The sequence below is a fragment of the Diadema antillarum genome, unplaced genomic scaffold (genome assembly GCF_040938485.1).
Source record: "Diadema antillarum isolate AM-2024a unplaced genomic scaffold, OU_Dant_1.0 seq00001042_RagTag, whole genome shotgun sequence".
Classification (NCBI taxonomy): domain Eukaryota; kingdom Metazoa; phylum Echinodermata; class Echinoidea; order Diadematoida; family Diadematidae; genus Diadema; species Diadema antillarum.
In genome coordinates, this window is record NW_027271873.1 from 606,486 (window position 1) to 633,519 (window position 27,034).

At 39.0% G+C, this 27,034-nt stretch overlaps 1 protein-coding gene across 2 annotated transcripts in view; it reads left to right on the forward strand.

The window, feature by feature from the left end:
- Positions 1-27,034, forward strand: part of LOC139743031 (soluble guanylate cyclase gcy-31-like) — a 204,556-nt gene that overhangs the window by 112,467 nt on the left and 65,055 nt on the right. For both annotated transcript variants that reach the window (XM_071653535.1, XM_071653536.1), the window contains one exon: positions 767-1,557. In XM_071653535.1, coding sequence (XP_071509636.1) covers positions 873-1,557 — 685 coding nt within the window. In that variant the 5' untranslated portion in view covers positions 767-872. The remainder of the gene's footprint in view (positions 1-766; positions 1,558-27,034) is intronic.

Here is a 27,034-nt window from a genome sequence, read left to right on the forward strand (position 1 = left end):
CGCGACATGTTGAGACTTTATAGGATTCTGAAAGTTCAGGGGTCACCGCAGAAAAATATCCTCCCCGGAGCAAGTTTAGGTCAGGCTCAACACAGTTCCTCCTGCAAACAATATGCTTTTTACCCGGAAAGCAGACTGCGAACTAACTTTTCCTTACAACCTGCAGTGTGCAAAACCACATGCGAGTAAGAGTTCAGCAACCATTGTTTGGTAACGCTCCCGACCCAGATGTTCGGTTTGCACAACCTTGTCTGCTTGTATTGAGTCTTCTTCCTCCCTTTGTATTTACTTCGTACCATTAGCCTGGTTTCTCTGCAAGCCGTTGTCTCCTACAGAGGACAGTAAGTAGGCGTAGCTAGCATATGGTCCCTGGTTAACTAACACATCTAGATTGAGCTACACACACACACACAAACACGCACACACACAGACACAGACACTCACAGAATTATGCTACATCTTGCAATGGGGGTCCTTGCCGAACGTTGTCCTTTCAGTGATGTTCAAGTACAATGTTTTTTGCGTTCCCGGTCATGAGGTCCGTGTGTGATAATTCCGACATCCGCTTTCATCTAAAGTGCGAGTCAATCAAAGTTCATTATTTCTACCCAAATTGCTACAGCATGTTCAGCTGCACTTCCGCGTCTGCGTTTCAGACAAAAGGAGTTAGGAGTGCTACTTTCGCTCTCGACTCGTGACCTGTAGTCTGCACATTACCATTCATTCCTTCTGATTTTGTTTCATTCTATTTTCCCACCCGATACAGATGCGCGTGGAATCAGACGATATGGACGTTCCTAACCCTCGCTGGAGCAGCGTCTAAGCATTGAGGCCTATTTCTGAACGTGCGGCCGCTCTCGAGGAATGCCACTATGTATGGACTACTTATCGAGAGCGTGTGCGAGTTCATCAAGGAGAAGTTCGGGGAGGCCGCCTGGCTCAAGATCCGAGACCGTTCCCGGGTGCATGAGTACACCTTCGTCACCCACAGGATGTATAGCGAGAAGATCATCCCGCGCCTTGCGCAGGCCGTGCACGACGTCACGGGCTACGAGAAGAATAAGTTTATGGACGAGACGGGCGTCCAGTTCGTCCTCTTCCTCAAGAAGTACGACTATGATAGCATGCTGCGCGTGCTGGGCCGCAGCCTCCGCGACTTCCTCAACGGGCTCGACAACCTGCACGAGTACCTCCGCTTCAGCTACCCGAAGATGAAGCCGCCGAGTTTCTTCTGCACCGACGAGAGCGTGAACGGTCTGACCCTGCACTACCGGACGAAGCGACAGGGGTACACCCACTACGTGAAGGGACAGCTGAAACAGGTGGCCAAACAGTTCTACAACCGTGACGTTAAGGTGGAAGTGTTGGAGGAGAGGCAAGCAAGCAAGGATACACTGTACGTGAAGTTTCTCTTAAAGTTTGACAATAACGAATTTAGTGAAAGGACGAGGCTCTCGGGGTCGATGAACGGACATGCGCAACTCAGGGCCAATTTGTTCTTCGACGTCTTTCCCTTTCATATTGTCTTCGGCAGCGACATGAGGATAACAAACACAGGTAAGTGCATAGTCTTCACTTATTTTGGTGTTCAATACGCGTCACCCATTGGCTAACTGGGGATCACGTGATTTGTTAACTTAGTTTGTATCTCCTTTATTCAGTACTACTTACTGTGGCGTTCAATACGCGTCGTCGATTGGCTAATTGGAGTTCATGTGATTTGTTAACCTAGTTTGTATTTTCTTTTGCACTTTCCTTTTAAGATGTTGTTGTTGGTTAGCTTTGGGCTGAAATGAAGGAGCATGCATTGTACGTCAACAACTGGCTGGGTGAAACTTGGGTTAGAAAAAAATGATATGACCAACATGAAGACAACTCAGCAGGATCCTCCCTTTCCGAGCAATAATACTGCAGCACCCTGACAGCTGGCCCTACGTGCGAGGAACACTATGCGCAGATGTGCTTTCTGGTGGCCTAAAGTTTCAAAGACTGCGCGCTAATTTCAGGTTTCAGGAATGTGCTCAATCACAAGATAGCGTGTTTTCTGCGGCTGAAGACGTAACTATATACCACCGCAATGGTCGCGGAAGCTGTCTTCAATAATCTACTCAAGTGAATCTGGATTTCCTTCGCAGAAAAGCGCGCGAATCTGCTGTGGGCGTCAACAAGAATTCGAAGTTTCCCTCTAAGAGGGTATCTCATTGGCAATTTTGATTGAACAGCGAATGTTTGCAAACGTAACGAATTTTAGAGAATTTTTAAGTTTCGTCAGGGTTCGAAAATAGTTTGAATCAAATTCGCAAACAGTTTCAAATGTCGCAAACAGCCTTTCTTTCCGTAAAGAAATTTTGAACATGTTCAAAATGTATAATACTGGCAGGAATACCATTTCTGGTATAACGAAATATATATGTCATGAATACCAAAGAAGCTGTTCCACGAGTTCCATTGTTCTCAGTATTTTACTTTTTACAGTTTCATTTTCAGTAAGGAAAATGTAGAGGCCAGGCTTGCTTATGATGGAGAGCACACATCTGATTTAAACAATTAACAAATCACATCATAACAGGGCACAAGGAAACAGGAAACTATGGGAGAATGATGAAAAAAAAAATCAGACGATCACAATGTGGTAACAAAGTGAAAAAGCTGAAACCCCGCCCACAATTTCTTTTTTTACTCTTCAAAGATATTCTTTGTGCACTCACAAATACTTAATTATTTACTTGATATATTATTACATTTTAATGAAATTTATTGAGTGGCCTTATGATGATTAAATTTTTGAGTGCTGAAATCACAAAAATGAATAGATATCAAGGAAAGAACCTTTGGATATGACTGATTTAGTGGATTTTACACCGGTTATAGTACATATTATGCACAGTCAGCGGCAACCGCATTACACGCTGTATGACTTCATAAAATATGAGATAAAAGCGTTATTCATGCATCAAAGGCTTCATCTTTGATGCATACGGGATCTCCACGTAAATGACGTTTCATAGGTCAAAGGTCACCCCTTTTTGTCTCACGTGACGGCTTGCGAGCGATGCGAGTTAACGTTTCAAACTGAAGTATAATGCCACCTTTTCATACTCTACTACGATGACAATACATTAACAAACCTAGAGCAATTCAATCAACGTAAGTGAGTCGCTTCCAAAATGTCGGCTGCTCCATTCAATTGGCTGTTTTATGCATGAAATGTTCACAGATGACTGCACATCCTCCGTTTCATATTTTTTGTTGAAAATCCTTTTTCTTTTCCTGAAAGCTAGTATGAGGGGAAGCAAAATCATTAGCGGTAATGCGATTTTTACCCATATTTCACGAAAGAGAGAAAGAGAAATAGATAGATAGATAGATAGATAGATAGAACGAAAGAAAGAGAAACCACTCACAACACAACTTTCTAAAAACAAAACACGAACCAGCACATTGCTTTGTCTTTCTCGCGTGCTAACTTCTCGATGCGATTATAGCTTTACAAACTTGCCTGATGAATTTGACATAAGTAAGAAATAATCCTTGACATTGACAATTACAGATTCCAAATTACGAATAACTTTCACGAGGGTATGGGTAGACATCTGTTTTAGTTGATATTTAAAAAAAAAAACAACAGCAAGTTATTGGTCTGGATATGAATTTTGTCAGATAAATTGCTAACAAATCAATGTTGGAATTAACTTACTGGTCGAGTATGTGCGTGACAAACGAATGCCAACATTGTTGATTTGGGATTGCATGCCACTAATGCACAGCTCATTCACACCACATAGCACCCGCGTCTTTTGAGGTGTATTTATGTGTGTGTTCTGTGTGTGTGTGTGTGTGTGTGTGTGTGTGTGTGTGTGTGAGTGTTCATAGTGTATTTATGGACACAAATGATCAGCGCCATGTATACCTTTTGCTCGGAGCGTGATCGATAAAATCCTGTGACGTCATGTCGTAGAAGACAGCACGGACAGAAATGGCGCCCACATACTGGCGTCGCGCACGCACTCATTTGCCATCACGAAAAGGTCGCAGTATAAAAGGACTCTCCCTATCTTGAGCCATAAACTATAATGATGTGCAGATGCTAAACTGGGTCAGAAGGGATTATTACACGACATACTGCTCAGGGAATGCACGCTGTTGAAGGGTCACATGCTCATCTCTTGACAAATGAATGTCCGCTACTTCCCTTCGTCGCCCTGTCTTGAAAAGAAAAGGAATAATATGTACATGAACTTAGAAATGTCTTTAAAGCAAACTGAAGGTCATTCAAATTACATTGAATTTGAAAAACGAACGAAAATAGATAGAGGAAGCGCTCTGCAAATTGCCTTATATAGAATCTTGAGGGGCCTTGTAGAAGTTTATAATGGGATCTTTAGGATCAGGAAAGAAATGGTTTAACTTGGTAGAAATAATGCATGGGTTGCTTTACATTACGATTTCCCCCAGCTGTTTTTATTTCTATACTGTTTTTAACGTTGTTTTTGTTTTTATCTATATTTTGTTCTATTAACTTATGGCAATAAATGTACAGGCATATTAATTACTCTGTGCCCGCACACAATGTGATGTCTCTAGAAATGATGATCTTAGATACCAGAAAACGCGCATGCCAACGGCTTGTTCGACTCAACCTCCACCTATAATCAATTAAGGAAAACCCGTTTCAAGAAGGATATTGGAAGTGCGTTTAGTTGAATGTTATTTCATAACGTCAGCAGGCGAAACATTTTCCCTGAATTTGATGTCACTACGCTTGAGTTACATAATAATACATTATGAAAATGACATGTTTATATACATATATATTTATTAGATATCATTTTTCAATCCTTGCAGAATAAATGAATAGTGTGTATTATATATTATATGTATACATAGACTTGTATAGATTTCAAATAATCTTACAGACATACACACACACGCATACATACATATATATTTTAAAGGGAATTATATCATCAATTGCTGACCCACTTTCATATATTTTCAATAAATCTATACTAAGTGGTGTTTTTCCTGAAATTATGAAAATAGCTAAGGTTTTTCCTTTATTTAAAAAAGGAGATGAATTTGATGTAAGTACCTATAGACCCATTTCTTTGCTTTCATCCTTATCTAAAATTTTGGAAAAATTGGTGTTTGTAAGAACAATTAATTTTCTTAATTTTCATAATGTTTTTACAAATTCTCAATTTGGGTTTCGTCAGAAACACAGTACCATTCATGCCCTTTTGAAGTTTATTGACCACGCCGCGCATACTATTGATAATCATTCTCATCTTATTGGTATCTTCCTGGACTTCTCCAAGGCCTTCGATACGATAAATCATGACATTTTATTATATAAATTGTCTCATTATGGAATACGGGGGAAGGCCTTGGAGTGGTTCAGGAGTTACCTGCAAAATCGAAAACAATATGTATCTCTGAACGAGAATGACTCAAATCTAGAATTTATTAAATGTGGCGTCCCACAGGGTAGCTTATTAGGACCATACTTTTTATTATTTATATTAATGACTTTTGTAGATCATCTGATATACTCTCATTTATACTTTTTGCTGATGATTCCAATGTTTTCTTTTCTCACCGAAATCCAGATACTCTCGTAAGCATTGTTAATTCTGAACTGAAAAAAGTTACTCAGTGGATAAGAGCTAATAAATTATCACTTAATCTCAAGAAAACTAAGTATATGCTTTTTAGCAATTCTGTAGAAGCTTTGCGCACAAATATCATTTTTGATGACACTCTGTTAGAACGTGTATCTCATATAAAATTCCTTGGTATCACAGTGGATGATAAACTTTCATGGAGACCGCACATTATTAACATTAGTACAATCATTTCACGTAATATTGGTATCATAAATAGACTCAAGTCTCATATTCCAATGTCCTCTTTGTTGACCTTGTATTTTTCTCTGATTTTACCGTATCTTAATTACGGACTCCTAGCATGGGGTAGTGCCCATCAAACTTTATTAGATAAATTACTATTACTGCAAAAAAAAGGTACTTCGTATCATATGCGGCGTCCCGCCACGTTCCCATTCAGAGCCATTGTTTACTAAATATAAGATTTTGAAAATCAAAGATTTGTATTTTTTTCAGCTTGGTCAGTTTATGTTTAATTACAATGCAAATGCACTTCCCAGTATTTTCAATTCAATGTTTCCACGGAATCAGTTTTTTCATAATTATCCGACTAGACAATCTAATGAGTTTCATTTGCCCCTCCTGAGAACTTTATTAGCTCAGTGTACATTTATATACACCGGTCCTAGATTTTGGAATTCATTAAGCTGTGAAATAAAAAGTTCCCCTTCTTTGCATTCTTTTGAGCGCAAGTTGAAATCATTTCTGTTAAATCCTCTTTGATGTATTTCGTCATTAGTTAGATCTCATCACCTCAGGGTTCATCATCCATCCACCAATCTTTCGTTTACTGACTTCGTTATTACGTAATGGATTACATGGATTATTATGCAATAGCCATTAAATCCCTGCACATCTGCGTGCAGTACCAGCCCTCTGAAGCACATTCTCAATCACCCCCTGTTCCATTTCCCTAGTTCAGCGTGTAGGCATTCTCTTATTCTCTTTCTCTTTTTTTCTTTTCCTTTCTCTCTCCCCATTCCTTCCGTCTTTTTTGTCAAGTCGTGTCATGTCTTTTGTATTTCTCCTATCTTGTTCCGTTCTGTCGTAAATTATAACTGTGATAAGTATTTGTAAATAAGTAATTCATAAGTTTGTTCATTTTTTGAGTGGTTCACAACATACAAGCTTGCTTTTTAGTGGACCTCTCAGTTCTTTTTTTTTTCTCAACTGAAGCATAACTTTGTACTTTTTTGCCAGTATGCATTCTTTTGTTTATTTGTATCATTTATCTTTTACAAAGTCGAATGTTTATGTTTATGATGTAATTCCAAATATATTATGCGTTATGTTTTGTTGAAAAAAAAGAAGAATGAAAAAATAAATGAATTGAATTGAATTGAATTGAATATTATATATATATATTACATATATATATATATATATTTATATATAATATATATATGTATATATATACACGCATATATACATATATATAACATATATAAATATATATATATATACATATATATATATATATATATATATATATATATATATATGATACATATATATATATAGAGATAGGTGTTCACAGATACAATCTTTCATTGAACACTAATCTGGTAAGGTTAATTAGGTGTGTGAAACTGATGCCGCTGATAAGGCAAGGGTAATGTACTGACAAAGCGCCGCCCCAGCTCCCATGCAAAAATACCCCTTCAATAACTCACGCCATCTTATTGATTTCCGTTTAGCGTGTGTGCCAAATCAGACACGGTAGCTAGAGATTTGCGCTCTTCAATTAACATGGCTGCGCCGATGAGAGCACTATTGTCGACTTCGCATTATACTGTTCGTCTTTTCCCCCTCCTATATACGTATTCACTTCCCGTTTTGTGATCAAGTGTCTGCAAAGCATTAAAGCGGAAGCACTCATGGCACGATGTCAGATGGGTGGGAAACAGATATTGCCCGAGATACACAATATGACATTATCAGATTATAGTGCGTGGATAACATGTTGCCCGAGATACACAATATAACATTATAGTGCATGGATAACATCATACACGAATGGATAGCTTAACCTATTGCCCTTATGAATGAGAATCCCCCACCCTAAACTCTATTACACCAGACCGGATAAGAGATACCAAGCCATTTGGTTGATCCCTCGCATCCAGTTATCCGCAGGGCAGACCGTTCAATATCCGCGGCGCTTCGCATCTTCTACTGTCAGTTGAGCCTGTGCTTCAGTCGTTCGAATATTCTTGCTATAGAGTTCTGGGAAATGTTAAGCTCGATGGAATTTGGAGTTCATTGTACCTCTGGCAACCGTTCTATCGTCATCAGAACTTTTTGTTGTCCTTGATTGACAGTAAGACAAGTTTCACCTGCCTGTGGAATTATGTTGGCCTAAGTGATTGCTAGTCTGACTGTACTTCCTTTTTTGTTGTTCTTTTTTTCTTCTTCAAATGTTCTGTCATTGAGCTTGAATGATTTGCATTATTGCTACACCATAATGAAATTGAAAGTCAGAGAAAGTGTTTTACATATGACTTGGTTTGTGACACTTGGTCACACTCAGCATTTTCCAACGACTACAACGCCGTGTTCATAAGTGCAAATAAAAGCGAGAAACGGTAGTTGAACTACTGTGACGCTGTCGTCAGTGTTCACTTGTACCCTTTTTCCCCTGTCTCTTTCTCTATCCGTTTGTGTCGTCTTTCTGTCGAGCCATGCGCCTTTAATTTTAGGCTTCCTCCGGCATTTTGTCGTCAGCGATAAGCGTTCTTTACATCAATTCGCGTGTTCGGAATTAGTCTCGATTGGTGAAAATAATTTCCCTCTAACCACGCGATCTCTTATGATCATATTAGGATTGATTTAGAGCCGTCTTTTCAATTTCCGTCACAGTAATTGCCACGGTAGAGGCATGAGTGAGTGGTGTATTGTGTACAGCCGTTGTTTCTTAATCAGTACGACTCAAGAGAACTTGCTCCGATGAAGCAACTCTCTCGAATAAATTGTATTACTATGTTCGTAAGAAAGGAAATCTTTTATTGTAAATAGAGAAAAAAAGTACCTCGTTTTCACTTATGTAAAGATAGCATGAAGGGAATATTGTAGTAATGAAATATTTCTTGCTAGACATTATTGTTAGCTGCAAGTGTTTCAGAAAAAAATAATAGTGTCTACGTAGATACTTATATTCTTGATACGATATGTGATGTTATGATGTTCTGAGACACAATAGTTCATTATCTGTTTCCAAAGCGCATTGATGTTTGAATGAATATTATGCCTATGATAATGATAGAATGGTGAATATCCCAGTAGGGGGAAAAAAAACCTGTCTCGATTAAAATGAACTTTCTGAATTTGTGCAAATTTTTTATGGATTTTTCACTCACGATTTCGTCCCGTTTAATCACAGTTCCGTTTAAACAGAAAAGAATAGCGTGCCGTTGCCGAAAAATTATCCAAGTACAACAGCGCTCCCGTTTATCCGAGTCCCTATGAAACTGCGACGACTGTATCTGATACACTTTCACATCTTCCACGATCACAGAGTTTTTTCCAGCTCTCTTTCCTTATCCCACTGTTTGTCTGTCTGTCTGTCTCTCTCTCTCTCTCTCCCTCTCTTTCTTCCTCTCTCTCTCTCGCACCGATGATGTTGAGATTCCACCTACCTCCATGGAATTCGAAAGCAAATAAGCACCAATTTAGGCTCTCCCAGACAGAAGGAAAATTGGGAATTATTCCAAATCTACCAGTGACTTTTTAGATAAAATCACAATTCTCCGCAAAATACCATTGAAGAACACATTAAAGGAAAGGTGGTCCCAGTTTGGATGGAAATCTCAAAGCCAGCGAAATTGTGGTTACTTTTCTTCGAGTTCAGTTTTGTGATTGGCGGCTACAGAGCCATAATGCTACTGAGCCACAAATTTAAGATATAAATGATAGCTATAAGTATATATATACATATATAATGTATATATATGCTACTGTTCTACAAATGTAACTGAGACAAAGATAGTTATACGCAGATAGATACTTTGAAATAGTCGCATAGTCGCATACCTAGCAATAACAACAAGGAATACGAATCAAACGCTTAGACCCTGTCCTCCTTTGTCATTGCAGCTACATGAAAAAGTCAGATGTTTGTGTGTGTGCTTGATTCCATTTTCTTTAGAATAATGTCATACATAATTCAAATTTCTTCCAGTAATGTCGTAAAAAACGTCAATATTAGGATTACAATGTACCTGATTTGCAGGAAGAAAATAAACGTATCCATTCAATCCATTAACAAAATTTATATCATATTATCAAATTATCAAACGATTGAATGAATGATACGATTCAGTTTCAGTTTGCCTTTGCATTTCCTTAGATTATGTTCTGTATTGTTGTTAAAAAAAAAAAGAGCTACATTGATTTTGTTTGTATATGTAAATGTAATATTATAATTTTGTTGGAAATGAAATGAAATAAAATTAAATTAAATGAATGAATAAGATTATGCAGAAGCACTGCCACTATAAGCCGTTGCTTGAACACATGGCAACCCACGTGTTCTGTTTTGATGAGCGATGAGTTGGATAGCATATAGCATGAATTATATATAAATGTCTCTCCTCTTCTTCAAGGCTATTCAAAATGATATGGAGATGAGAAAAGGTAGGAATTAGTTTTCGTTCAAGGACTCAGAAACTAATTTGACGGCTCTCGCTTTGTGTCGCTTCAGTACCAAACAACTGACCCGTGTTCACACTTTACTGCCGCGAAACAAGACAAACCAAAATCGAAACGAAAGTCAATTTGAACATCCCGGAGGTATTTGCAACACAGGGCTTCAAAAGCACACACTGCATTCCGAAGACGCCGAGAACAAATCAAATGGTTTGATACGCCTTGACCAATTGGATAGAAGTCAATATCATCGATGTGTCTGCGGGGAATTTGATAACTGTCACGGTGCCCTTGGCTTGTGGCGAGAAATTGTCATTTTGGCGGCCTTCTGTGCCGATACGTCCCCCTATGGTTGGTCGTCCGCACGCAGGGTCAATTTGAGCAGCTCCCGTGGACACCATTATCATCGAGAGATGATAGTCAACCATAGAGGGCGTAATCGAATTATGTTTCACCCGAGAAGTTAGCAAGAGTCCAGTTGATCTAATTATGATGCCTTCCCTTGATTAATTTGTCAGTGCGCCAGACCATAACATCAATCAATTGATATGATAAGCATTTCTGGAGGCGTGTTAATAATTCCGAGCCTTCGTATTTCCATTCTTTGATCAAATTACAATGTAGTTTGTCGTACATGCTACACATAGAAAATCGTCATAATTTACTTTATATCAAATAACATATATGTAGAATTTGCTGTATATAAGATATATCCAATAATAATGGTCATAATGAAATGATAACAATGATGATAACAATGATAGTGATGATAATGATAATGATAATAATGATAAGTGAAAAAAAAATCGATGGTGCACAATATCCACCAATATTCATAGAACATATACGCAGATAATTTTGTTAGTTTGAGCATGAAAGTAGGTCATGGCCACTCTGTGGCAAAAAAAACAACAACAACAACAACTGCAATTATTAGATGCTGACGTAAGCTCTGGCAGAAGCACACCAATAATCCATTCCCAGGGATACCAAGTTAAAAAAAAAAAATTGTGAGTGAGATTTTCATGACTCGGCATCTCGGCATACTAATGTGCGCACGAGCGAGGGTGTGGGAGGGGTCCCACGGTAAGGAGCTCTGTCAATTTTTAGCTCTTAATGGTGCGATCAGGTGCATACTTAAGTGACTATTTTTTACTTATTTTGAAAGACAAAAGGGAAATGTACCTTCATTTGCAACTATCACTTTAATCTTTTGAGCTGTGCTCATTATTATAGGCCCAAGTTGCAGACTTCGCCTGATGCGTGAGAAAAATGGGTGCCATGCCTGAGATCGTGAGATGGCCCCTAAATGCTTTAGTCTCACGCAGAATGCGTGAGACTTGGTAGCTCTGCATTCTTTTTTACAGCATTCTGAATGAGTGAACTCTCCGTGCTGTGTATATAACGAGCTGGATTAGATTTTTTTTTTCAAATCCTTAACAAACTTAGTAAAACAATGTCATTAGCTTGATGTTATGTATCAATTGAAAAGAGACATGTCAAGCTTTCACGTTAAATATTTCATTTTGACCTTTTTGTCTGCAGAAATGTGTAAATGACGGTTGAAATATTAGCAAAAAAAATGAAAATTTGATATTTGTTGATAGTTAAAAAAAAAGCTAGTGAATGGTATTGAGTCTTGTATCCTTCGACGGCAAGTTGATATCACAAAATGTTTGCTTCATATGCAATTAAAGAATACTGTATTCAACACGTTTCATAATAGGCAGTCATTTTGAATGTGTAAACCATCCTCGTGAAGCAGTATGTAGGTGTCATGAAAAGATAAACAAAGTGAAACAGTTCTCTGAGATTTCTTCTTTTTTTTCTGCTTGAGCTGAAAGTCTACAGCCCAACGTTAGGACTGAATGTAACAGAAATATAGATATATATTTATATCTTTTGATGCTCAACACTCAATATAGCACCTTCCTCTACGACACAGTATATCTGTCAATGCTAGCATTTCCGTGTTGTTGTTGTTGGTTTTTTTTAACATACATCCCAAGCGTTCGGATGATATCAAATAGAATGAAGAATGAGAACGAAACCAAGTGAAACCAATATGATAAATTCTGAAAAATAATTAAATATGCTTCGTTGCTCGCTTGAGGAATGACCACGTTAAGAAGAGAGCCAGTGCGTGGAATTCCAGCCCGCACGATGACGCCTCTTCAATGATGTGTGAGATCCCACCGGTTGAATCCATCATTCGTGCAGTCTGTCAGACACTGACTCCTCTAGAGCTGAGAGTTACGTGTAATTTCGACTTATTTCTATCCTTTGTTGTTGTTGGTTGTGGCGGTATTCCAGGGAGGTTTCACTATAAAACCCATAATACATCACGCTTCTCAAACACGTCGAGCCGCGTCATAATACTGCGTTACAATTTCTCCATTGAGACCGACCTGCTCTTGATTCTTAGGAAGTCATTACCATGATTACAGCTTTCTTTCTTTCGCCGGAAATGAATGAATTTTGTTTCTTTTATCTTGATGATTAAGACCGTTTGCAATGCAGCTTGAGACAATATAGAAATAAAAGTGCATAAATGAAAACAATAGCGATTTTACCTCTCAATTCAAAGTCTATGATAATGACGACGATTACGAAGAGCATTGACATTCCATGATAAGAATGGAAGATGATGATGACGATGATAATAATAATAATATCATAATCATCATCATCATCATCATTCTGATCTTAATTTTGATTATAATACCCAAATAGCAATGATAATAACATTGCAACAGAAATTCGAATGATGGTATTAAGGACTATATATTTCTCCATATTTTGCGTAAGCATGAGAAGTATATGAGGTACAAGGTTAGGAATGACGAAAGTGACATTCAATATATAGGCCTATTTATCCCTGCGCATATGCTCCTTCATTTAGATTTGATATCAAACTGCTTCTTTCGATTTTCTTGCTTCGATTCGTCGCCTGTCCCCAAAAGAAAAAATAATCATCTGGTTCCAAGGCCAGACGTGATGCGAAGTCCAAGGACAGAGCTATTTTTTTTAGAGACATTCCTTCTCTCTCGCCCCAGGATTTCATTATAGTGCAATACTACTCCAAGTTTAAGTTAATATATGGAAAATTCCCACTACCGTATCAAATGAAACTGGTTTAGATCAAAGAAGTTTCAAATTGGTTTGAACATGATAGGTTTAAAAAGAAGATTGCGGAATGTACAAGATACGCTTATTCTGATGTTTGCTGAGGTTACACTTTTCATCTAAAAACGAATTCCGAACATACATAACATTAGGAGTTCCAATCCTCTCACCTCCAGAAGTGATCACGTGCAACCTTCACGTCTTAAAGCTTTCTAGATCTGTGCCCTATTTGTATGAGACATCTGTTGATGTAGTTGTTCGATTTTATTTCATTTTGACGCCGCTTGGCATTGCACTTGAATAGGTCTGACAGTAGCGGTATCTTTATTCCTAGACAGTAAAATATAGTAAAATGTTATAGCTTTCCGCCCTAAGAACTTAAATCCGTCTCAGCCTATTATAATAGCCGTATTTGACACCTGAGAGTTTTTAGCGTAGACAGCGTGTTTGCATCTTTTCTCCCTTGACAACAGCGCTACACGAGAGCTAGAAACATCTCACGGCGCGGCGGTTGGAAGAAGAGGAATTTGATATACGACAGATGTGATTGTGAAACCCGTGACCTATCATGTGTACATGTCCCCAGGGTGAACTATTTTTCTTTCAATGCAGCTTAAGAATTGAGCGAACAATCAACAACTTGAGGAGAGGGGAGGGGTTGTTATGTATAAAGATGGGGTTATGCAGCAAATTGCTATGGTAACTAGAATGTGAAGTAATGCTAACATGGGTCTGCAACTCTTTCGACATTAATCTAGCAATGAGTTTTTGCACCTGTTGATGTCCCAGCAGAAAATGAAATATTTTGATATAAACCAATATGACATGTGGCTACTGGCATAATCGTGTCTTGCTTATAAACGTCAGTTATCGGGGAAAGTGATCCCCAAGGTATGATATCACATGAAGTCGTAACGATGATTGTGCAGTGTATACGTGATTTACGTATCTCGGAGCTAGGGCGCCACGCTCCCTTGGGCTTAAACTCTGCCAACTCGACTGCAAAGCTTGTTGTGTTATCACTCGGTGTAAACATGAGGGTATTATATACACAGTAGTCCCATGGTTGAAAGGCAGTCAAGCAGTGGACATGTCTTTGACAAAGGAAGTACTACGAGAGCACCTCTTTGCTCTGACATAGGCATCAGTGGTCACTGAGTAGAAAGTAGAAAGGACAGGAGAGTATGTTTTCGGTTACCAATTATATCTACATTGTACAAATCATCTTAATGATTTTGATGTCTTAATATTGTGCTCTGTCGAAATATCAAACGGAACTGAACTGGATTGAATTAAATTGAATTGCACTGACTAGGAAGAAAACGTGAACGAGGTTGTGTAGACGAAGAGGGGCCAGGAAATGAAGATGAAAAGAACAAAAAAGTAGTAGTAGGCCCCTTATAATGTTATATTACTAGCAGTAGTAGGAATAGCAAGAGCATCAGTAGTACTACTTCTATACACCAACCATCACTACTACAGTAGTGATTGGTTGGTGTATAGAAGTAGCAGAAGTGATGGTAATAGTAGTGTAGAAGACAGCTTCCATTTTACCTCATATAATTTACCTCTTACTAGCTGTCATGTTTTTCTTTCTTCTTTGTTTCGACTTTCTGTTGTAGGTTATGTGATATTGCAGCAATTACTTGAATATTCGTTTTTTCCACCGAAACGTCTCATTTAAGTAGGCCCTACAGATAACACATAATTACAAAATTTCCCAACAGCAATACGACGAAAATACGTACTAGAATATGAGATAGCGACAGTTTCTTTGATGCTTATCTTGGTCACGTTGTAAATACTGTCAAGCGTTTTGTCAGGGCGACAATATTGTGGTGGTGTGATACTTTGCTCGCTTTTTTTTTTAGAGAGAATATGACATCGGAGTGGCAGAAATCAAATCGGGATAGTCGATAATAGATTGGATTTATTGATTGATTTCTGTTCTTTTGTCAGCATAAATGGAACACAACGTCAAAGTTAATATTTGAATCATACAGTGGAAGCAAGTAAATTATTATCTAAACTAGGTTCATCAATTGTTACGTAGAAGTCTCATAATTATCTTGTATATTGTGTAAAACCCTTCCTTTAAGTCGAACTATGCCCCACCCTTCCCCGCTAGTTATCATCTCTGATGTGTCGCTTTGGGGGCTCATTTCGACCCTGCATACATTGGTTTAATAGCTATGTCAATTCATTGACCGATTTATTTATTTATTTCTTCTGGAGTTCTTATTGTTTTCCTACTTGTGAGGAATGCTGATGTCTGACAGGAGAGATGAGGAAGCGAGGGAAAACTATTTACTAACATTTAGACGTTGAGGAATGTCAAATTGGCTGGTGCCATGGCAACGAGTCACGTGTGACGAAATGATGTAATGCGTCATTTGGATGTTGCGATTGCGTGTCAGAACCTATAGCGATATGGCTGAAGCCGCGCAGTAATCGTTATGATGTCATACACTGGCAAGGAGGATACAAGATGTCTGTATTCAGTGGCATAAAGCCTTGTCTTTAGACGTGGGATTGAGTCAAGGGATTTGACAACCGGCGGAAATTATTGTGTGTATTCTGCAGGTGGCGAACGTGCACTGTACGTCTGCAGTCAAATTACGGCAATTTATCCGAACGACGAGAGCCGCCGCGGGGGCTCCTCAGCTACACACACACCCAGCGGTCCTTACGGGGCTCGTTATGTTTGGGTTATTTGCATCTCTTCTCCTGAAGACATGAACCTTCCGTAAAAGTTAGAACGCTGTGTTAACATCGAGAACATGATGATATGCTATTTTGGGCACATGGTGAATTAAGCTTAGGCAGAACATGGAGCTACAAGGTGTAGCTCCATAGGCAGAATGACGTTTACATCTAATGTAGACAGGCAGGACAACCTAAAATTATATTGCCCGCCATAATGTTTGCACGTCGTGCAGTTGGGTGAAAAATTTGTCAGCACAGGTCGAGTGTTGTTTTAGTCAACCTGAATGGAGAAAACGAGGTAATGCCTCAATTTCTTACAAGAGCAGACACTAAACGCATATGTGCAAGCAATGGACGCCAAACAAACGCCGACGCCATTCTGGCAATCACAATTTCTTACGCAGTAAACTAGTAATCATTTTCCCATTCACACAACTCGGATAACTTATTTATCGGGGACTATTATGTCTCTTCATTTTATGCAGTTGATTATTCCTTGGGTATTATAATGGCTATCTGACACACAATTTTGATGGCAAGAAAGATTCGACATCAGAATCCACTGAAAACTTTGAAACTTTGCACAAGACTCACTTATACTCTATAGCAACCGAGCGCAGATATGAGTGCGCTGCGATGATAACCATTGTCAACAGGCCAGTCCGTATATAATACCATAGTATACTGTAAATACTGTATACTGTAAACTTTCTCTGTTTCCCTCTCTCCTTCTTTCTTTCTCTTTCTCTCTATCTGTCACTATCTATCTGTCTATCCATCTATCTATATATCTATCTATCTATCTATCTGTCTATCCATCTATCTATATATCTATCTATCTATCTATCTATCTATCTATCTATCTATCTATCTATCTATCTATCTATCTATCTATCTATCTACCTATCTATCTATCTATGGTATCTATCTATGTATCTGTGCGCGTTTATGCGGAACTGTCAATCCTGCCGGCGAATCGCACTAAAGAAAACAAAACAACTAACAGGTTTACAAGTACACCTGTACTCGCATTCTTCATCAGCGAACATGAGGATGGGAAATTGATGTTCATCTCAAAGATACATTTCTGAAGCAGGCATACACACGAAGGCTAAGACGTATGTAAAACAAATAGGCCTAATACATAAATACGAGGAAGAATTTCACATAGCAGTGGTTGGAGGAATAATATGATAGCCAAGCTCTCCTCCGCCTATGGCAATTTAGCTGTTGTGGATGTAACTTTAGAAAAGGGGTCACATTCGAGACGATGCGGATTTTTGTTTTTGTTGTTGTTGTTGTTGATGCATTTATATTTTAATCATCAGATCCGCAAATCCCTTCCACGATGTTTTCCACCGCCTAGAATCAACCCCAGACAGGTTACATTTCCAAGCAATAATGCACGGACGCTGCCGTGATTTTTGCCGCCTGGCCGTCAGCATCCAATAAGTGGCAATATTATCATGTTCAAGGGCGGATTGGTGAAGGGATGGAAAAAAGAAAAGAAACCCGAACCACCGAATAAAAATACAAACAACATCAACATCAAGAATTTCAAAAAAAGAAATCCAGATATGCAATCTGTTATTAGATGCTACTGGAAAAGCAAACAAAATTGACCTACAGAGAAAGAATAACTTGCATGATGATATTTAGATTCTTATTCAATTTGATATTCTGTTGTTTTAAGAGACTGCTTTCAGTTGTGTCGTGACATAGAAGTTACGAAAGACACAATGTGCAAACAAATCAGTCATAATGGAGGATGAAGTTTCAAGGTAATTATTGAAGATTTATCTACCCCATCTGCCAACGTCTGCCCATGCACAGTTATGTGACATAGTGAAGGCTAATCTTATTGGTCGTTTGGGTCAAAAATTTCTAATGATTTTTTTTTTCAACTACACATGTGATACTCCTTTAGCAACTAAAGATTGCGTATATAATGGCTTATTGTTCCCCAGAAATTACAGCAATATTATTCTTATTAAGACAATTTTCTTGATTATGAAATAGCTCACTGCATGTTTATTTTTGTCTGATATAAGTTATGTTCATGTGTAAGCCTATTAAGACTTTAAGTTACTTAAGTAATTCTGACATACTTTTGTTGACCTTTGACCTCTTTCAAATTACGTAATCATATATTCCATATGAAAGCAGTGAAACGGTAAAAGCACAATACTATCAAAAAGCGGACGGGTGGTTTCGGGCGGTTCTGTTACTAATGGGTTACACAGGTATTATAAATAATTTCGTGGAAAATGAAATGTGCATGGTCATAACATGTTTAACGTCTGTTTTCTTTTTCATATACTCGTATTCTGCTTCATATCATAATCTGTGCTTCATCGTCAGCCTTGTCTGCTATCCAGTTCCTATAATGATAAGATCATTATTTCCTCTATTTTTATTTCATTTTCACTAGAATGATGATGAGTTTGATTGATCATTATCATCACCATCTGTTTTTCTTCTATCATAAAACTGTTCGTCACTTTTCCCTCATGTGCATTCTTTCCTCCATCGCTCTCTTCTTATACCCCCTTTAAACCTCGTCATTTTGTCTGTACTTCTTCTTGTTAGAAAGCCGGCCGCCATGTCTGCATCGGCATAAAGTTGCTTCCCCGGAGTCTGCCAAACGAAATCAGCGACAATGAACTCCTTTTCAGCAAGTACTTACAAAGGAATTTGTGAAAACAAGATAAAACCAAACCAAACCAAACCAAAAGGAAAAGAGAGAGAAAATAAGTTCCCTCCAAGCTTTATTTGCAGAGCCTAACGTTATAAACATTAGGGATAGATTGAAGAAGATCCATGTACAACGGAGTGTGCACCCCCACCCCTTCTTTTTTCCCTCACCATCCCTTCCTCTGATGGCTCGCAAGGAATTAGAACTGATATCTTCTTCCCTCAGTGATGAGCGCACTGTTGATCAAAAAGGATCGATCATTTTATTTGCACGATATTGAATAAAAGTGTTCGGAGGGTATTACCTACTTTCGCGTACAGTTATCCTGTCTGACGCACGAATTTGTTGTGATATAAGAAGTTTCAAGCATTATCCCACATTTCACATAACTACTGACGGACAAACTTTAGAATTAAAAACAAAACAAAAAACGAAACAAAACAAAACGGAAGGAGAGAGGGGGAAGAGAGGGAAAAAACAACCGGAGAAAACAAGCCTGAGCGGAACAGGTGTACTGGAGACCTGTCAGGTCGTATGAATCCCGACGTATTGGGTCGGCCTAAAAATAGGGGCAGATCATAATACTACCGGGATCATGCAATAATCGAGATATTTTGAATGTTCGAACGGTTCAAAGGGCGACATATCTGCCTTTAGCTTTTTCCTTGTGAGCCACTAATACAAACATGCGCAATCTGCTTGCCTGAGGGTTTCACTTCATTTCAACTGAATCCACAAAATCAAAGGGCACTACCTTGCGTTGTGGCGGTTCAATTTGAGAATCTGTTGCACTTTAGCTTGGTTGAGTGACTGGGCCAATTGAAACAAATGATACGCTTAGTGGATGCTGTCACTATCGATATATCTATCGACAAGTGTCATCATGCTAAGAATCTGTTTCGCACGTGGTGTCCTACTTCTGTACATGAGAAAAGCCGAGTTCTGGTATGCTAAACCCGGTCGCTCACAAATGCCTCCTTTTTTTCTTTTCTTTTTTTTTCTTTTTTGAAGCATTATAATCCCCCTTAAAAAAAAAGAAAAAAAAAACAGTTATTTTGCATGTCTTCATTTTTCACTCAATATCAGAAACCCAGGCCATGATTTTGAATAATTCCTTTTATCTGAAAAGAAGCGAATATCGTCAGGGTGTTCAGACACACACACACGTACGCACACACATGCGCGCGCACCCGCACATACACACACACACACACACACACACACACACACACACACACACACACACACACACACACACACACATGCACTCCCTCTCCCCTTTCTCAGCGGTACCTTTTCATTTTTATTTCATTACCCTTCACACTACGCCAATCTGACTTTAATTTCGTTTCATTTCAGCGTCCTATCCTGCAATGATTGAGATAGTATTACTTTTTTGGATCTTTTTGTTTTTTATAGCGAAGTACTGTAGCTGGAACGAACGCCATGAGGGCAATCGGCCAGCCCTGGGATTTCGGGTGAATTACTGCCAGCCAACATGAGGAAAGAATGTTGCCGTGCCCTATTGATTATTGAACGATTCTTGGCAAGGGAGAAAATGTTGTTCGACAAACTTCTGCCTGTCTTTATAGCGCTCTCTTTCCCTCCCCCGTTCTCTTCTCCCCCAGCAACCTCACTTTGTCTATTCAATACTTCTCTATAGATAAAGGAGAAGCGGAATACATCAGGCGTAGCATAAACAAGAACGAGACAAATTAAAAACAAACAAGCGCTCGAAAAAGTCTTGAAAAGCAAACATTTGATATCATATCTGATACTACAGTGGGTTATCAGTTATTCAAAGTCTCCTATTCAGAGAATGAGGTCATTGAATCGTTTCTGAATTTCATACTTGGTTGACTGTTTTGATTGGCCTGTTCCGTACGTTAATGTAAAAATTTACACTTCATTTGAAGTTGCTTACCTCCAATACCCTTTTCGTGATAGCAATCATCATTGAATAGGTATTCGAGAATACTCGCACAGCTCCAAAAACCTGTCAAATTTCGATTGCGTTTGGCATGAATTATTTTAGATTTGTTTTTCTCCAATGAATATTTCCTACCTGTTTTGGGGTGTTGGTTGTTTTGTTGTTCTTGTATTTTTTGTAGAATATGGTTGAGTACTTGTCAGTGTGTTCAAAGAAGATCTTTGCCTCATGTTTTCCACGGAATGCGATAATTGATTATATCAAACTCTGTCTGCCTTTACATTTCCCTCATAAAGTGTATTGATTTAGAAACATAGCAAATTTAAGCCGTAGGCTTATCAATAAATTTCTCGTTTTCACTGCGCATGAAGACTTTCTCTATGTTGCTTGTATGTCTCCACATGTGTCTCTAGATTATATAGGCCTATTTCGTTATTTATCTTCATGGATGGGAAAAAAAAACTAATCGCGTGGTCATGAGATGATGAAGTGTGTGTATTCTCGTGCGCGTTTGTTTGTTATACATGTAAGTGTGTATCACCCGCCCTTTTCTGATATATTTTTCGTTACAGGGAGATTCATTACACTGTTCGCGAGAAAAAAAAAGTACTGCTGTGATAATGTGATTGTCAAGATTCGAGTAGATATTTCTGCCCGTGTGTGTGTGTGTGTGTATGTGTTTGTGTGTGTGTGTTCCTTTGTTTGTTGGGGTTTTATTCGTTTGCTCGTTTGTAGGTTTGTCAATATGTTGAATGTCTATATGTCTGTGCATAAAAAACAAAAAACTCGTCAGTGGACTGCTGTCGTGGTTGTTGCTGAACACGGGCACGCAGATTAAATTCCAGGAAATATGGCTGAAATGCTTCTCTTAGATGACGTCACCATGATATAATGTCGTACATGTACCCTTCTGGTTTCGTCTTTGCTATCTCCTTGTTTGTGCAGTCTGATCGAATGCTGTATGCATGGTCACGATTCCACTACACGAGGCAGTGTATAGTTCATGTGAACCTTCTGTATGAGTTGAGGGAGGGTAACTAAGTAACAGCGCGTATTTTTGTTTTTAAAATTTAATGTCTAGGAATGTAATGTCGCCGGTTTTTTTTTTTTTCATGATAGTCCTTTCCAATATCGATAAATTCCTTAGCATGGATGATGAATGCATACATTTCCCCCTCCCAAAAAACAAAACAAAAACAAAAACAAAAACAAAAACCGGCAGTGCTGGAACCCGCAATTTGCCGTGACCTGGTTAAGACATGTAACGTGTATCAGTCCTTACGGATGGCGTCCCTTCTATCCCTCCTCCCCCCCCCCCCCCCCCATTTAAAGTCAATATTGCACGCCTGGTTGGAGGCGTGACATGAACACTCGAAAATGAAACTCTGCATTTAGCTCGCATGAACAGGAATCACTCATAGCGTGCCTATACCTATACCTTGGAACCTTATGTTTGAGTAATATTTTATGGCATTTTTTTTTTCGTGCATTTACTCCAGCAGACAAAATGACAGTGTGAAACTTGCGTAATTGAATAAGACAAAATATTAGCAAGAAACGAGTGGAATCGAGGCTAGGATCACTCTTGATGAAAAAATCATGCTACCGAGTTCACATCCCCATATACCTTCTATAAAACATACAAACGAAATGAAATCTAGACGGGATATTGCGAATCACTTGCACTTTCCACATCACTGACGCGCAATGATGTTATCACGTTTTTTCTTTTCATTTCCGAGTATAATAACTTTATTGTAAGATAAGCAACAACTACGACAGTACACAAGTTGAACAATCAGACAAAGTGCAACGGCGCAAATTGTTTTCCGTATTGCATGATAAGTCTTATATTGGGACATATATTATGCTTGTGTTTCTCGTCTAACCATGATATCAAGCTCTCATTAAACTCTGAATATTAGAAGTTAGGTAAATATCGCAGATATGAATATCTCAGTAATTGTGTGTATGCATGGTACTCGCAACTTTCTAATTTGCAGTTATGTGATCTCTATTCTTTCTTCAGTCTGCGATGTAGACTACTCCGTGAATGTATAAAGCTGGATTGATAATGTGATTGCATCGACCAGTCCCCGAAAGGGCTGTCATCAGGTAAGGTTGTGCCGTAGCGATACACGGAAAGTGCAAGTGATCCTCAATGGCTTAAAGGCAAAGTCGAGCTTGTAGTATTCCATGAAGTTTATCGCTGTGCTTCTTTCCAGACGTTTGTTGTTACGTTTTCCAAACTCGTCATGACATTTTCAAGTGTCATTGTTGTGAAATAAAGACGCCATGATAACCTACCAGTATTAGGCAGACTAGGCTTTTTCAAGGCGCGGTCACTAAGATTTCATTATAGTCCCCCTTCCGCGTTCAATTTGACCTATACATGCACTTACAAGAATGACGGTTAGCTTTCTGATTACGCTTGCGCTGTACTGCACTTACACTGCTTCCGTCTATTGCATGGGAAAAGGAATTTGTCTTAGGAATATCTTGTTGTTGGTTGAAGTTCTTGGTTGTTTTTTTTTTTTTTTTTTTTTTGGGGGGGGGGGGGTTGGGTCACATTTGAATCATGGTGTCGTCTGGTCGTCGCAGCTTGAATTGTTTCATAGTAATGATGTCAAGGTCTTACGCAGTGTGTATCCATCAAATGATTTCTTCATTTTATTTTTAAATAAAGATAAATAAAAATGGTGCGGCCCGTCGATAGTTTCACATCATCCGTAGATGAATACACCTAGTGCTGTCGTAAGGCATACACGGGCTACGTTAAGTAAGAGGCTAGAAAGATGCCCACTGTGAAGCGTCGGTTCGAAACTTCACACGATGCATACATAAAAAATGAGCGCACAATCTACCTGGCGTGTATCACGTTCAACCCCCAACGGGTGGAAGCGCGCGCTGAGGTATCGATATCATCTTGCTTATTTGTGCTGAAACTAAACCTCGCGAGATCCAAGCAGTGACTATACAGTTATTGATTACAATCGTTAGGGTCAAACCCCAGCTTAGCTCCAATGCCTCTGTCTTCAAACCCCCGGCCGCCTCCATTTCGATCCCCCTTCTTACTTTTTATCCCGTCCAGTAAAGACGTAAATTTGTGTCAAGAAGAGATTATCTCCTTTTATACTGGTATGGCTTTCCTTGAACGTCTTGCCCTGCATTAGGCCCTAAGTGATGCTAGAAACTCTGACTGCTGCTCAATTAACATTCGTAGGATTATTGGTTCTGAATGGCCGTACCAATACCGACTCAAGCTGAACCGGCGTATTAGAATGCCAGTGAAATCGTGTTTGCTCTATATAGTTTGACCCCTGAATGAAATATAGTCTGAACACCTGCTTTGGTATGAAATACACTAATAAAAATTTATCCATGTGGTGTGATAGTTAAGGGCCAAATGCGATGCTTCTTACGCGAATACAAGTATGTGGGACACTGTAGTTTTGAGTGCGGCCGCTGTTGCCCTATTACACACGGAGAGATTATTTTGTTTTCAATCCTCTTACAAGTGAGTAGATGGCATGATGTTACATGATACCGATCAGCTTGACACACTTTTTAGGTATACCAACCTTGCACAGATGAAGACAGGGGATGAGCGCTGTGTGTGCGTGCACTGATGACGTCATGCCATACCACTGAACTTCAAAGGTCCTTCTCGACTACAAGACTACTACTACAATACATTATTGTAAATTGAGCATCAGCTGTCCACTAGAGCATGCACGGCACTTAAACGAGTGTTGGCGTAATGGTACTTTATCACCTTTTCCCGATATTTGGACACATTAATGTAGAATTTATGGAGCAATTTGCAGAAAGTGTCTTATGGCGTGCGAGTCTATGACATATTAAATTCCTTACTGTGTGCTAATGGCAATTAGTGTGAAATTCAATCCGCAGCAAAGTGTCGCGCAACCTTTCAGTACTGACAAACTTGACAAATCCATCCAGCGAGAATCTCTCGGTGACATACGATGTCTTTTGTGTGTGCAAGAAGTTTGTGAGCTCAGTGACCACAAAACGCAGACTTTCTTTCGGAAAAGAGTTTAGAACTTTTTAGTTCTTTCTTGTTTGCTCAAAGCAAGTTGAAATACATAGAGGCGCACAACATTGTTGTATTTTGGAATCACCACTTTGAGATGACAAATTGAAACAAACCTTACAAAACGTTGACATAATTATACAATGTTAATTACTATGTGAAACACGGCTTTTTTAGCCTATGAGAAATCCACTATAAACCTCTTATTCAATTGCGCAAGAGTGTCATTTCCTCACCCCCTCCCCGTTTATGGAAGCGTTTTGTTATCCCCCCCCCCCCCTCCTCCCCATTCTTCCGCATCGTAAACAGCACATTGCAAGAAATTATTGTTATGCAGGCCCTTTGTTGAATTGTGTTACATTCAATTAACATGGAATGCATAAATAAAACTGAACTGACAATTAGATGAATTGTATGCGGTTGTCAATACACTTAGCCGAGGGAATTGATATAAGCTTAATCTAATTGAGGAGAACACGTTGAATGATTTTACCAGCCGTCTCTCATGAACCCACATCAACTCAACCAGGTTGTTGAATGTAACATGTAACCTACTTTGGCAACCTCACGCAGATGTTTGATATCATAATGGGAACAAATGAAAAGGTCACATTCATGACTTTCTAACCGAGTTTTGGGATGAATGTGCGTCGCATTAAAGTACGGTTTCTATTTCCACTGAATCTCGGAATTAGATTAGCAGTTCGACTTTATGCGCAAAGGACAAAGATTGATGCTACAGAGCAAACTTTTGGATTGATGACAGATCTAGGCTGAGACAGATGAAGAGAAAACAAAGCTTAGAGCATTGACCTCTATATCATCCAATGACGTGTAATTGACAGGTTAATGTCAGTCGTGCACCGGCCCTCCCGCGCGTTCATTCGTGTCCTGATCTCCTGCGTGACATCATACCCCGCACTGTAATCAGGGTTTCACCACGCTCCCCCGCAGGCTTCCATTTATACTACGGCAGAAGCAGGGAGGGGTGGGGCAAGGAGATCGCACGTGAAAGGGGCGGGGCAAGAAAGTTATAAGTGCAAGGGGCGGGGCAGGGATATCGTGAGTGTAAGGGGCGCGTAAGAGACGGGTAGTCATCAGCGTAAGGGGCGGGGTAGGTATAATACCACAATATCAGAAAAGATTGAAATGATATTGATATTCCATTGATATTATACTCCGTTTCACATGAATGCGTCTGTTCGAGGCATACCAATAGATTTGACGGAATCGCGTCAATTTATTCTGATGGTCAGTATGATGTTTCACAATCATATGACGGATCCACTGGATATCTCAATCGAGTTTAAACGGACACAGATGCCTGCCTGCCAAGGGAATAGAATGAGACTAATCGATGAAGGATAGAATGGAAAGCCTCGCCCCTGGTAGTCGAGCTGGATGCTCTATTGTACGTGTCCCAAACCATATCGTTGAACTTTCGATGAAGTAACACGTCGAGGATTTTTTCGTAACAGCTACGGGGTGGGTTCTGTTACATAAGACATATAATAAAACATAAGTCACACATTCAAATGTATGTCAGGTATAAGCTTATCAGAATTGAGTATCCAGAGACTTACGGTTTGATTTTCTGACTTATATCTGACCTCAACTTTTATGCAAACAGGGTCGTGGTGTGTTAGGAAACAGACGATAGTAACATAAAGGCTTCGTAACAGAATACGTTTGTTTGCATCCGCTGGTTCTGGTCGCGACTTGCAATTAAACCTTCCCAATCGACACAGTAGGTAGAGTTTCATGTTCTCTAAAATAGGGGCAACAACCAAAATTGGTGAAATACTGCTCAAAATGAAGCCATGTGATACGACTTTCGAGGAGTGTTTTGGTACCAGTCCTCATGCCCCTCATATTGTGACGTCAGTTGCGTCGTGCTCGGCATAATCTGAAGTCTATGAAATATATCGAATTTCAAATTGCCGAATGTTTTTTTTTTTTTTCAATGCGCTCAGTCTTAATGATCCTGATGAAAAAAAAATGAATAAAACTAATTGTTAGTTGTGATCCTGCTCTTTCACATACTTTAGCGGAAAGGAAAGTAGATTCAAGTCACACCCATGCTTGGTTGTATTAATATCAACCAAAGCAGGGCTTATCAACCTTTTTTTATTTTTCCTTTCTTTTTAACCAGAGACCCAATTCGGCTTCTAAAAGCTCTTTTTTTTTTGAGGGGGGAAGTAAGATTTGATTTA